At 41.3% G+C, this 14,423-nt stretch overlaps 1 protein-coding gene across 2 annotated transcripts; it reads left to right on the top strand.

Moving 5' to 3' along the window:
- The first annotated feature begins 2,785 nt into the window (after positions 1-2,785).
- Positions 2,786-8,709, top strand: C14H18orf21 (chromosome 14 C18orf21 homolog). 2 transcript variants are annotated; one of them, XM_021686308.1, is made up of 5 exons: positions 2,786-3,042; positions 3,127-3,149; positions 5,146-5,345; positions 6,293-6,489; positions 8,397-8,709. In XM_021686308.1, the coding sequence occupies exons 1-5, from the start codon at positions 2,966-2,968 to the stop codon at positions 8,548-8,550; spliced, it is 651 nt and encodes a 216-aa protein (XP_021541983.1). In that variant the 5' UTR covers positions 2,786-2,965; the 3' UTR covers positions 8,551-8,709. The 2 variants fall into 2 exon arrangements, with proteins under 2 accessions (XP_021541983.1, XP_021541984.1); XM_021686309.1 differs by lacking the exon at positions 6,293-6,489 and having other exon boundaries at positions 8,397-8,655.
- Positions 8,710-14,423: the final 5,714 nt, after the last annotated feature.

The raw sequence follows: 14,423 nt of genomic DNA, 5'->3' as shown, positions 1-14,423 counted from the left end.
TACATGAGGCTTTTTTAAAGCTACCCAGGAGGGGTGCCTGGGTGGCTCAGTTGGTTAAGTGGTTGCCTTCAAGTCAGGTCATGATCCCAGGGTCCTGGGATCGAGTCCCACATTGGGCTCCCCGCTCAGTGGCGAGTCTGCTTCTCCCTCTCACTCTGCCCCTCCCCCTGCTTGTGGTTTCTCTCTCTCTGTCAAAAAAATAAATAAAATCTTTAAAGCTATACAGGAAACCCAGACCCAATAATGAAAAACATTTGACCACATACAAAGTCCTATATGGCAAAAATGCTATAAACCATGCCAAAGATAAGAGGTAAGAAAGTATTGCATTATATATGACAAGAAGAGGATAAATTTTCCCAAGACACAAAGATCTCCTAGAAACTGATAAACCCAACAGAAGATTTCTCTTCACAGGAGAAAATGCAAAGCATCAAGGAACATGTGAAAAGAGACTTTATCTGACTAGTATTTAGGTGAACCAATGGCCATCATATCTTCTGACCCAGCTTTCTCAGATATTGATGCTGGGAGTGCACATTGCTACAACCTATTTTGGATAGCTGGCAAATAAAAATGTGCACATCATTCCACTCTGTAATTTCTCTTTTAGGAATTCAGACAAAAGAAATAAAAAGCACCAGAATATACAAGATTTTTTGCTGTTGCAAAAATATACGTACTGACCTGGAAAGGTCTGTGGTTAAGGAAAAAGGCAAGTTATATAGTAAGGGACTTTCTATTTTTGGTTTAGCTTTTTTTTGTGTATGTTTTGGTTTTTTAGTGTGTGTGTGTGTGTGTGTGTGTGTGGTGAGAGGGGATTTATACACACTCATCCATTTACTTACGTGTGGACATAGAGGAGAAGATACCCAACTACTAAATGCTGATCAGTCAGAGAAGTGGGATGGGAAGGTGAGAAGAGCAGATGTAATAACTTTTCTTTTGAAAAATTAAAATATGTCTACACAGATGTAAATATATTTTTCTCTTTACAAACTTCTGTACCATTTTGACGTAGACAGGCCAGGTCTGAGGACCCAGAGGCTAAGGATACCTCTTGGTAAGAGGATCCTTGGCTTTGTGCAGGAGAGCAATCAGGAAGTGGGAAGTGAAAGCAGAGTTTATTGAATAGTGTAAGTGACAGAGTATAGCAGATGGAGAGTCTGGGAGACTCAGAAAGGAAAGGAGAGTGAGCCTCTTCATCACTTGGGGTGAGGGGTTCATATTGGAAGGCGGTCCAGGGTACATGTTCCTTCAGGAATCCAGGGTAGGGTCGAATTCAAAGGTGAGTGACAGGTGAATAATAGGTGTTATTTCCTAAGTCATTGAAGGTGGGGGTATTGATGCCAGTGTTGGGTGAGGTTTGTTCAAATCTAATGTCCTGGAACATGTTTGAGATTCAGTTCTTCTTAGATGTTATCAGGTATTTGGATGCCTAGGACAAAACTCAAAGAATGATTAACTTTCTTGCCTCCCCCTTGGAGTGGGAATATAGCTTCTTTGGTTTATTCAGAAGCAAGGTGAAATATAATGAGCAAATGGGGCCTTGCAGAAAAACAGCAGAGATGGAGTCTTTCTAAAAATGGAATCCTTTTCAGTTTCCCTATCTCAATTTGAGTCCTTTTGGATATTGAAAATGAAGGCTAAATAAGGGCCTAGTCTCCAGAGTTTATTTTTTGAAACTCTAACAATTCAACAACAAATGGCAAACAACCCAATTTTAAAATGGGCAAAGGACTTCAATAGACATTTCTCCAAAGAAAATATACAAGTTGTCAACAAACACATGAAAGAATGCTCAACTCATTATTCACTAGGAAATGCAAATCAGAACTATAGTCACACTCACTAGGATGGTTAGAATAAAAAATAAATTTAAAAAAATAAACAAAGGTGGAAAATGAGGGTTGGGGCAGATGTGGAGAAACTGGAATCCTTGTTAAACATGGAATTACCATATGACCCAGCATTTTCACTCCTACGTGTTTATCCAAAAAAAAAAAACAAAAAACCCCCAGAAAACAGACATGTTCCTAGCAGCAATATTCACAACAGCCAAAAGGTAGAAACAACCCAAATGTCCATCATGGATGAACGGATAAACGATACTTGGTATGCATACAATGTAATATTCAGTCATAAAAGGGAATTAAGTTTGATATAAGCTACAAGGTGGTTGTACCTAAAAAACATGATACTAAGTGGAAGAAGCCAGACACAAAGATCACACCTATGATTCCATTTTCAAGAAATGTCCAGAGTAAGCCCATAGAGCCAGAAAGCTGACTAGTTGTCGCCAGGGCTGGGAGGGAGGGAAGAATGGGAAGCAACTGCTAAATGGGGATGGGGTTTCCTTCTGGATGATAGAAATGCTTCCAAACTCCGTAACAGCACTGTTTGCGCAACACCGAACTGTTAACTTTCTGCCGTGTTCCATGAAGAACGGGGAAAGAAGGTAAGCTGGCTCGTGCACTGACAGCCCTGCTCTTCCCTCCCAGGCCCGCGGCCGCGCCAACGGCGGCCTCCTTGCGGGCCGCACACCGCCTGACCGGCCCCAACCAACACCCCGGATGGAGAATCTAGAAGGCGACGTGGGCTGAGGAAATGACAACAGGGGTACCACAGAAGACGCTATCAGGAGCGAGAAAGAGAGGCTGGCCGAACTGCCCCGAGCGGAAGTCGCCACCCCAGCTTGGTCACACTGCTCCGCGCAGGCGCAGGTCTGCGGCGCGTCCGCTCGGGCCCGCGGGGACGGGGCGGAGCCTAGGGGGCAGGGCCGGAGGCGGGGAGAGGGTCGGCCTGCGCGCGGGGCCGGAGGCGAGGGAAACCGGAACTCCTCAGCGGCGGGCGCCGGTTTCCGGAAGGAGCTTGGATTCCGAGGTCCAAGTCCGGCAGCCTGCGAATCCGGCTTCCGGAGACTCCTCTTGTCGCTCGTCTTACCGGCGTGGGGGTGGCGGTAACGATGAGGCAGAAGCACTACCTTGAGGCTGCGGCGCGGCAACTACACGAGAGCTGCCCGGGCCAGGCCCGCTATCTCCTGTAAGAGAGGGGCGGGAGAGGGGAGGCGGGCGGCGGCGGCGGGGGTCTTCCCTCCTCCCTCACCGGTCTCCTTCTCCTTTCCAGCTGGGCCTACAGTTCGTCACACGGTAGGGAGAACGTCCGACGCTTGTGGGTCAGGCTCTCGTCGCCCCGCTCCCCTGCATTCCGCGCAGCGCTCAGGATGACGCAAAAGAGAAATCTCACGGACCCACTGCTCTCATAAAACCCCCCAGTGGCTTCTGTTTCGTGAAAACTCCAAATTCCCTGGACGTCTTTTCTAGTTACACTCACTTCCTTGGTGACGGCTTCTCATCCAGTCTCATGGCTTCCAAATTTATACCCCCAACCAGGACTTCGCCCCATTCTAGGCTCATAGCCAGATGTCTTCTTGACACCTTCTTTTGAATGTCTGTCAGGCCAAAACTCGAGCTTTACCCCCCAACACAGTCCTCCTCCAGTTCTTCCCAATTCAGTAAATGGTAATTCCATCCTTAGAGTGAACTCAGCCCCCCAAACCCTGGGGCCATTCGTGACTCCCTAATAGCCTCCCTCCCCAAGCCACTGGCCAGCAAATATGCCTTTTGGCATATTTGAACCTAAGCTGCTTCTCACCAGTTCATCTTAGCATCCTGGACCGAGTCAACAGCTGGGTTATTGCCAGCAGCGCTCATGCATTTCTACATCCATTCTCAATTGAGCAGCCATGTGAGCGCAGGAGAAACCTAAGCTTGATCATGTTCCTTCTCTGCCACAAACTCTCAAATGACTTCCCATGTCAGAGTAAAAGTGAAAATCTTTTTTTTTTTTTTTAAGTGAAAATCTTTGAAAAGGACTACGAGGCCCTACATCAAAAGCCCACATTACCTCTCCGACCTGCTTACTCAACTCCAACCACTGTTAGGCCTCCTTGCTCTTTCACAGCCTCGAAGGTGCCCTTCCTCTGCCTGGAACTCTTACCTCACATATCTGTGTGGATTCCTTCCTTGTTTCCTTCTGCTCTCTACAGATGCCACGCCACAAAGCCTTCACTGGCTACCTTAACTAAGACCAGGGCAGCTCCATTGCTACTCTTTATCCCTGTCTTTTTTTCTTCCCCGCGCTACACATTTGGTGTTGCTATATTTACTTTCTCTCTGCATGAATTGTCCTTTATTCACTGTTCTGTCTATTGTACCCAGAACTGTGCCTGGCACTTGACAGTCACTCAATAAATATGAATGAATTTAACATTTGGCAGAAGTGAGTTACAAGCATGGTCTTTAGTTGTTGTATACTTAGCAGAGTGCTCACTAACAAATAATTGTTGAATAAATCCATGGTGTGCCTACCTTCCTTTCCAGCTGCATCACCCCCACACCCTCACCTTTCCCTAATAGCTGTGCTTTCTTTTTCACTGTACTTCCACCTGAAAGCCCTTTACCAGTAATGGATGCCATCTCCAAGTACAGATGTTTGGAGTATTTGACCTTTGTCAAGCCACTTCTTAGGAGTGTTTCTGGCGGGTCCATACAGAGTTTAATAGTTTCCAGGGCATTTTAATCATATTCTGTTACATTTGTCACCAGTCTTATTTTTGTCTGCTTAGGGCTCCCCTAGAATGTGAGTTATTTAAAGATAGCAGCTCTTTTACTCCTTATTTATGACTCCTCGGCCTTAACATGGTAGATGGCTGTCTTGATTGCATAGACAATCTGGGGCAAGTCTGTTCTCCTGTTACCTTGTACTGAGAGCTACCTGCAGAAGCCTGGCCCACAAATCACAAAATTGTGAAAATGACAGTGTAATTTATTGATTCGTGATAAATATGTTTGTAAAATTGGTGAGACAGCTTTTTTAACTTAGTAACAAGTAATGAGTAAGGTAGCAAAGAGTGGGGACTTAACCTGTCTGCTGCTAAAGGAGTGAATGGATAGAATTACAGTATTTTGCAAAATAAATTAATGCCAATTTGTCTTTTTTGCAAGTTCTCATATTTTGAGTTTGCTTAAAGAGAATATATATCTGTTCATATTAAATAGTATACTTTATCACAGAATATTGGCTGTTTGAGGTAACAAAATTTTGTGATTTGCTGAATCATGAGTTTCATTTGTATTATTTCAGATGATAACATAACTTTTGAAGGAACATGTCCATACTGTTTCCAGTTGCTGGTTTTGGATAACTCTCGAGTGCGCCTCAAACCCAAGTCCAAACTGACACCCAAAATACAAAAACTTCTTAACCGAGAGGCAAGAAATTATACACTCAGTTTTAAAGAAGCAAAAATTGTGAAAAAATACAAAGACTCCAAAAGTGTATTGGTAAGATTTCAATTCCAGTATGTAAATAAACAAGAATTTTCTTTTACTTAAAATGAGGTTGATTAAGGATCAGGCTACATACAACTCAGAGGTTTGTGCTAGTATACATAGATTGTCAATATATATACATAAATTTTTTTTTAGTGATTGATGTTTCATCAAAAGTAAAACTTATTTTTAAAAAAATTTTTGATGATGTATAGTTGATATGTTATTTTCAAGTTTACACACAGTGATTTGACAATTATATACATTATGAAATTCTGACCATGATAGGTCAGCCTCTGGAATTAATGAAGTAAAGAGGTGTGAGAATTCATTTGATGGTTTTATAAATTGATTTAGACCTATATTTATAGAATATAGAATCATTAAGGTTTTGAAGGGGTCACTTAGATTTTCAGGGATAATTTGCCATGTTTTATTGGAAAACAGCTTGGAGTTCTGAGACAAAAGTTAAATGTCAACTGCTGTTATAAAGAACACTCTTCCACATGTTAAACGGTATCAGTCACAGTTCCTTTATTCTCCCCAAACATGGTTTTACACTGAAAAAGTAGAGACTTTGTTATTTTTAAAAAGGTGTTTTAGGGGCACCTGGCTGGCTCAGTTGGTGGAGCATGTGACTTGATCTTGGGGTCATGAGTTCAAGCCCCACATTGGGTGTACAGATTACTTAAAAATAAAATCTTTAAAATAAATAAAAATAAAATGTGTTTTAAATTAAATACAAATGTTTAGCCAGTAACTTTTAATTGTAGATTTTCTCATTTTATATTTGTATCTTGTCTGATTGCTGCTGCTAGATTACAGACTCCCTGAGGGCAGCCTGTCTTACCCGCTCGTACCTAGTGTAGTCCCTTACATACAAGAATTTAATGAACATGTAATTTATTGGATTAAATTATAAGAGAAATCAGGCCCAATATTTCTTCTTTTTACGGTAGTTGACTACTTGTAAAACATGCAACAGAACAGTTAAACATCATGGTAAAAGTAGAAGCTTTCTCTCAGCACTGAAGAGCAGTCCTACCACTCCTACGAGTAAGCTCAGCCTGAAGACACCAGAGAGAAAGACTCCGAGTTCTGCAAACTTAAATCAGAAGTGTGGTTCCAAAGGCAAGAGCCCAGCCTTGATATTCAGGTATCTTAATTCGTTAAGCTATTTGCATTGCTGGTGTGAACTCTTATTTCTTCTGCTTTCCTCTGTTTAATATATACTCCCTAAATTTGCCACGCAGTTCAGGCCTTGTGCCCATTTTCCCCCCCTCCATACCCTTTTCTTTAATGTCATATGCTCGTATGTCTTTCGTTCTCACCTCTGCTTCTAACTTCCAGCTCTTTTCCTCTACTTCCAACCTCTCCCTTTGCCTGTTCCCAGCTGCTGCTAAATATATCCACTTTATCCCCCCAACATGTCCCCACAGCTGACTACTCAAACCTGTTCATCCTCCTAAGTTCCTTCTTCCGTCAGTGAACATGCCCTTGTAGACAGTCTGACCTGAAATGGTGGTAGAGTAGACAACTACTCCCTTGGTCCTTGTCCAGTCAGTCGCTAGTGTCTCTCTGTCCTTCCTCCATGGGGTTTTCATCTGTTCTCCTTTTTTCCTCCTGCTGTGTTCAGTCTGTATTCAGCTTTTGCTGGGACTACTACAGTACTTTTCTGCTTCTAGTTTCAAACTCTTCTAGTCTGACAGTTTCCCTAAAGCACAGCTCTGATTAGAAGCCTTTACCATCTCACGCTACAGCATGTAGATCAAATGTTCCCGCATGGCTTCCCAGCCCTTCCTACCTGGCACCAGTGCGTCTGCCTTCTTACTTTGCCTTAACTCATCCTATGTGTTAGCAAAACTGAACTGAAGCAAACTCAGTTTACTTTCCTGCTCTAAACCTTTGTTCTTGGTATTTCCTCTGTCAGAAATTCCTGTGGAAATCTCACTGAATAGGGATTTGTCAGTTGCTACTAGGTAACTATATGACTGAGCACTGTACTGTAGTTCACAGTACTTCATTCAATGTGATAGTAAATTTAGTTTCATAGAAACTGGGAAATGAATTTTTGAACATTTTATACCAAAAGAGAAACTGAGTCTGGTAGTTTCTTGAACATAAACAGCAAAATTCAGCAAGGACTGAATTATCTGTTTACTGCATTGAGTTTTTTATATTGGGTTGACATTTATAAAATTGGATAAGAACTAAAATTTCAAGTCTAGTTTTCTCTATATTTTGATTTAATTACTTTGATATTTGGCATGATAGGAATTCATAGAAGTTTCTACTTTATTGGATTAAATGTAGATAAAAGAGAATTTGGCATATTTAAAATAATTCACTTGCATTTAGTCCAGACTGCTGCTTAGATATATGCAGGAATGAGAGATATTTCATATTTATTGTACAGATGGGGAGTAGAAGAGGGATCAGACTTGACAAAACCTAATAAAGTTTCGTGGATGTGGAACACAATTGGAGGGCATGAAATAGAAGGAAACAGAAATACACACATAGCAGCCTGGGAATCATTTATCCAGCGAATATTTTTTAGAAGGCCTTTTCTGTGCCTGGCACTGTTAAGAAGCAGCGGAATATACAATTAGTAGTATAAAGTCTGCCCTGTGGAGTTCAGTTCTGGGTGGGGAGATACAGTGGAGTGGCACCTGCATGCGTAGGTTGAAGTTCTTCATTTTTGAGAGAGGAAGTGGTTTTGAGCCATGAAGAAATAGGTTTTTAAAGTCCTTAGAATTGTCATGAATCTTGATGTCAGACTTAAAGGGAACTCAGGCCTGATGACACTTTACCTTTAACCTTCTTCAGGTGTGATAGAAACTTCCAGAACCACCCAGTGACCTCCTGAATGTTGCCTAAAGCCTATGTAGTAAGGAGATTTTTAACAAAATGGGAATGAATGCTGGGTTCAGCCACTACTCATTTATGGCCAAAATACACAAGAGTAGAAAAGGATTCTAGTAGCAATTATTTAGGCTAAGCAGGAAAAGCATTTTTTAAACTTACCAGTATACCTAAGTGTGGTTTTATGTTTGTTTTCAGGACACCTACATCTGGACAGTCAGCACCCACTTGCTCCTCAAAGAATGTGAGCAAAACAAAGAAACACTTCTCTCAACTAAAAATGTTGCTTAGTCAGAGTGAATCCCAAAAGAATTCAAAGGTGGACTTCAGAAATTTCTTACTATCTTTGTAAAGGATGGGCTGTGAAAATAAATGTTTAATGCAGTTTCTGAAACTAAAGTTAGTCAGAAAAACATCTTTCTTAAAACTTTTATTTATTCTGGGGCACCGGGTTGGCTCAGTCAGATAAGCATCTGCCTTTGGCTCCGGTCATGATCCCAGGGTTCTAGGATGGAGCCCCACGTTGGGCTCCCTGCTCAGCGGGGAGTCTGCTTCTACCTCTCCCCGCGCTTGTGCTCTCTCTCTCTCTCTTTTGCTTGCTCGCTCTCAAATAAATAAATAAAATCTTAAAAAAAAAACCCCAAAAACCATTTATTTATTCTTTAAGTACATGGAACCTGGGGTCCACGAACAAACTTTTCTGGGCATTTTTCAGTGTTTATGGAGAGAATACCTCCTGAAAATGAATAACTGAAACCTGCCTACCTCACAGGTGGTTGTGAGGATCAAAAATATAGGAGAGGTCCTTGTAAGTAGCAAAGCTATTATGGACATTGAGTGGTCATATTGTTTTATCTTCCCTTAATTAGTAGTTTGCATTATGTCATTTTCTTTCATAAGGAAATTGAAACCTTAATGAGAGCGCCTGCTCACTCCTTTCTAGGCGTCTTCTGCTTTATTGCTAATTCAGAAAAAGGATCACGTATGCGTTGTTTTTCCACAATCATCTGCCTAACTGTATTAGTAAAAGCTGAGCATTAAAAAATAAAAGCTGAACATTACTCCTGTTTTGCAGGCAAAAGTAAATATATGGAGCATTCTTAATTGTAAATCATCCTGATACCCCAGATTTCATTTTCACAACTTTCTGTTGTTCCTAGTAATATTTTATCACAAGTGGCATTTTATTTGCTCTGGTGAAGACTTATTTCTAGGTCTAAAATTTAGAGCAGAATACAACATAGGAACAGTTTAGCTATGTTAAATCTCTGGAACATAGATACACTAAAATGATAGGCTAGGGTTGTATTCAACCTGTCTTTTAAAAATTCCTTAAATAATTTAGATACTTTATAAACTGTTTCCAAACTCTCTCTGCTGTTTAAAAATTTAAAACTTAAACTTCTCCCATTAGGGCTTGGCAAACTGAAAGGCCAAGGTTATTAACGAGTTGGTCTTGTAGTTCTATGAAGTGAAATAATACTAACAGTGCCAGCATTAGAGAGGGATGGCAAGAGTCATCATTCTGAACTTCTTTAGCCTGTGAGCCATAGGTGAGGGAGCTGGGCCTTCCCAGTGTGTACAGGGCATCTAGCACAATACTTTGGTCATGGTACCTTACCTTTCTGGCTAACTTCTCACTGGAATATCTGTTTTTCTCCTTGCTCTTCTGTTTGCTTACCACTCTCCCTTATCACCCATAGTGAGCTCTTTATAGCTCTTAGGACATACCATTTTCTTGCCAGTTTTGGGCCTCTGCATGGTTTTGCAGACTGCCCTCCACTCCAACCCTACTGCATTATGAAGGGCCACTTTATCAAAGTGCTGGTGACCCTGTAGTTTCCTGCTTCTGATTTTGTCCCCAACTGCCTGTGAGCTCTTTGCAGGCCTACATGATCTCATTTGCTGTGGCCCAGCACAGAGCACAAGCTCTGCAAATATCCCTAAACCACCACATTTACATTTGAATTCCTTAGCCCACTTGTTACATACCAGATTTAGAACTAAGGTCCTTTCAGCCACCTGACTGGGAAAAGGATAAAAAGTAGTAAAAGCAAGAACTTCTGGGTGGGAAGTTATTCACATTACCTCAGTGGCAAATGAAAAATACCATGGATTCTTGACTTTCTTTTCTGTTTGGCAAAAGGGTTTTTGGGCATCTTTAAAGAGAATACTAAAATAATACTGTGGGCATAAAACCCAGAAGAAGACCTAGAACTAAGTCTTCATAACCTTGGATTAAGCAATGGTTTCTTACCTTTGACACCAAAATCACAACAAAAGAAAAAATAGATAAATTGGACTTCAAAATTAAAAACTTCTGTGTTTCAAATGAGGACAGCACCAAGAAAATGAAGAGATAACCCACTGAGTGGGAGAAAATGTTTGCAAATCATGTATCTCTTAAGAGGCCTATATCCAGGAGTAGGAAAAACTTAAAAATCAATAATAAAAAGACAAAGCACAGACAAAGATTCTGAGCAGACAATTCCCCAAAGAAACAAATGGCCAATAAGCATGTAAAAGATGCTCAACATCTTACATCTAATATTAGTCATTAGGGAAGTGCAAATCAAAACAATGAGCGACCACTTCATACCCACTAGGATGGCTAAAATCACAGACAGGAACAAGTGTTGATGAGAATGTGGTGAAACTGGAACTCTGACACACTGCTTCTGGGATTGTAAAATTTGTGCAACCATGTTGTAAGAATTTGATAGTTCCTCAAGAAGTTGAGCATAGCATTACCATATGACCCACAATATCACTCCTAGTTATATACCCAACAGTACTGAAAACAAAATCTTGTTTATGAATATTCATAGCAACATTATTTGTAATAGCCAAAAAGTGGAAACAACCCAAATGTCAACCTAACTACTGAATGGATACCTAAATATGATATATCCATATAGTGGAATATCATTCAGCCATAAAAGTGAATTAGTGATACATGCTAGAACACGGATGTACCTTGAAAATATGTTAATTGAAAGAAAGTAGACACAAAGGCCACATAATGTATGATTCAATTTATAAGGAATGCTCAGAATAGGAAAATACATAGAAATAGATTAGTGGCTGCCTGAGGCTGAGGGGGGGGGGGACAGGGAATAACTGCTAATGAGTATGAAGTTCTTTAGGGTGATGAAAATGTTCTGGAATTAGCAATGGCCACACAACTCTGAATACTAAAAACCACTAAAGTCTACACTTTAAAAGGGTGAATTTTGTGGTATGTGAATTTTATCTCAGTAAAGCTGTTCTTAAAAAAATGAAAATGAAACATTTCCTAAACATTACAGTGTAGATACTCAGGATTAAATGCAAATGATAGTCTCGTAAAGAGAAGCAGCAAACGTGCATTTGTACAGCTCTAACTCCTGGACGTCCATCCCATCGCCATAGGGCTTGTTCATACACTGATGTATTTACTGGGGTGCTTCCTGAAAACAGCTCCACTTAGCTCTGGGCTCTTTGTCCAGTCAGGGGATATGGAGCCTGGGACACATGACCAGAGCACCACTGACCCTGGGGGCTGCAGCGACCCTACGCTAAAGGCAGCCATTATGAGGATGAAAAAGAGGCCCTCACCATCCAGAGAGGGACGGGGTGGACAGAACGCTGAGGAAGAAAACCTAATCAGGAATGGGTGGGAAAGGGGCAAGAGAGCATAGATCTAATGATTGCCTCATTCGTGTCACAAAGAACTTTGGTGTCACATAGTTGATGACAATCTGTAGGCCACTGTTCTCTCCCTCAGCACAGCCCCTTGGACTTATTTGCAGAAAGCACAATGGTGACTTTTAATAGTGACCACTACTCAGATTTTAGAACTCTTGAGTAATATTCCTAGGTGGCTCACCCCTGAGAGGGACAGTGCCAGTGAATTAACTGGGCTCAAAATGCAATTGCACATTTGAGACATCACTCTGCTTCAAAGCTGAGTTCTCTCTCTTGCTTCTCTCGCTAGAGGAGCCAGCCTTCCTCCTACCCAATGGGCCAGTCTGCCCATCTAGCCTGGATGCCACCCCTGCTCTGACTCAGGTCAGTGCAATAGTCCTGCCTTTTCCTTCATCTTCAGCTTCTTCCTCTCCTGCATCCTTCCCTTCCCCACTTTTTCTTCGTTCAGTAAACCATTTATCGAAGTGTAACACCCACAGAGAAATGCTCAAAGCTCTGACCACAAGCCTGGGTCGGATGCCTCTGGTAGACTTGTAAGGTGCCCTTCCTGCCTGCACACAGCTCTTCTCACACAGAGGCCTGAAGAGACTTGTCAGTCCGAACTCTGGGGGTGCTGCAACCCCAGGTATAATTCAGGTAGAAAGTGTTCAATATGCTTCTATCTATCCTGGGACTAAACTTACAATTAAATATAAACAGGAATTTTTATGAATAAAAATAAATTTGTATAATAATATTAGTTATTTGGAAAGAAAATACCAATTTTGGGGCACCTGGGTGGCTCAGATGGTTAAGCATCTGCCTTCGGCTCAGGTCATGGTCCCAGGGTCCTGGGATCGAGCCCCACATTGGGCTCCCTGCTCGGCAAGAAGCCTGCTTCTCCCTCTCCCACTGCCCCTGCTTGTGTTCCCTCTCTCGCTGTGTCTCTGTCAAATAAATAAAATCTTTACAAAAAAGAAAATACCAATTTTTCTTTTAAAAGACATTATGGAGACAATTTTTCCAGAGACTACTTGCTTTAATTAGTACAATTTTTCTTTTTTTTTTTAAGATTTATTTGAGAGAGAGAGAGAATGTGAGCAGAGACAGGGACAGAGGCAGAGGGAGAGAGAGAATCATCAAGCAGACTCCCCACTGAGTGCAGAGCCCGGCATGGGACTCAGTCCCAGGACCCTGAGATCATGACCTGAGCCTAAATCAAGAGTTGGCTGCTTAACCAACAGAGCCACCTGGGCACCCCAAACAATTTTTATTTTCTATTTGGATGATTAAATTGTTATATCTTGGCCAGTGAGATCCCCTTTTAAGTTGGCTTTATTCTTGCGACCCCATGAGAACTTTGAAAGCATCCTTCTTGCATTCTTGCAAAGAAAGTTCCAGGACCATCTTCATTCTCTCAGGCCTAAGACATGGAAGCTTCCACTCTCCAAGAAACCCTGCTAGTTTCAAGCAGAAAGTAGTGATGCCAGAGACAGGATGTTGGGGATATTTTTACTGACGGATAGGAATGGTACTGCTACCAGACTTCTCCAGAGTAAGATCTGGAAAAGATGAATTCTTAAAAATCCTGAGTTCTCATATTTAAAATTTACTTCTCACATTACCAAATGTCCACTTGAATGTTCTAACCCTTCAACCCAATGAAAGTATTCTTTATAATGTGATAAACCATACTACTATTCCTTTAATTATAATTCTTAATTCTGACCAAAAATGACCTGTTTGGGAGGCAGTACAGCCTACTGGTTAAGACTGTAGTCTTTGCGGTAGACTATGACATTTAATTAACTGTATAATCTTTGGCTTTCTTAATTCCTGAGAGTCTGTTTCTTTCTATGTAAAGTGACAATAATAATAGTACTTACCTGATAAGGATGCCGTGAGGACTCGAGATGGTACAGGAAAAATACCCAGAAGAGTAGATGGCATACTGAAAGTGCTCAAGCAATTTGTCCTATTATCATAATTGATCCCAAAAAATCTATAAAATATGAATATCAACACTAATAAAAAAAACCACCAGAAGAATAAGATCTAGCATTACCCTAGGGTGGCTGTCCTTTGAACTCATTTGTAAAAAAACTGTTGCTATTATATTGACAAAGACTCTCCTCTTGACCAAACTTTACACAGGCTTTTCTGAACCCCAGTTTTGACTAGGTGTCCTCCTTGGGCTCTGTCTTCCACCTGCCTAGCCTAGATTTAGCAAGAATCTTGCTAGGTCAGTTTAGGGAGAATTCCCCCACCCTTGACATCTGATCACCCTGGCCTGCCTTCAGCAAGAATCCCCTCACCTTTGATGTCTCCTCTTAGTAATTTCCCACCCCATTGACCCCCTCACTCTGTTCCTTGGCTATAAATCCCAAACTGTCTTTGACATCTTCAGAGTTGAGCCCCATCTCTCTCCCCTATTGGGATAGTTTTGATACATATCACAAAAGTCCTGAATAAAAAGTCTTTCTTACCCTTTTGACAAGTGTTAGAATAATTTTTTTCTTTAATGATATCAACACTTGTCTTAATATATCTTCAGTCTAA

Source organism: Neomonachus schauinslandi, chromosome 14, assembly GCF_002201575.2.
Source record: "Neomonachus schauinslandi chromosome 14, ASM220157v2, whole genome shotgun sequence".
Lineage (NCBI taxonomy): Eukaryota > Metazoa > Chordata > Mammalia > Carnivora > Phocidae > Neomonachus > Neomonachus schauinslandi.
The sequence above is the reverse complement of the archived record's forward strand: the minus strand, read 5'-3'. Positions and strand labels throughout refer to the sequence as shown.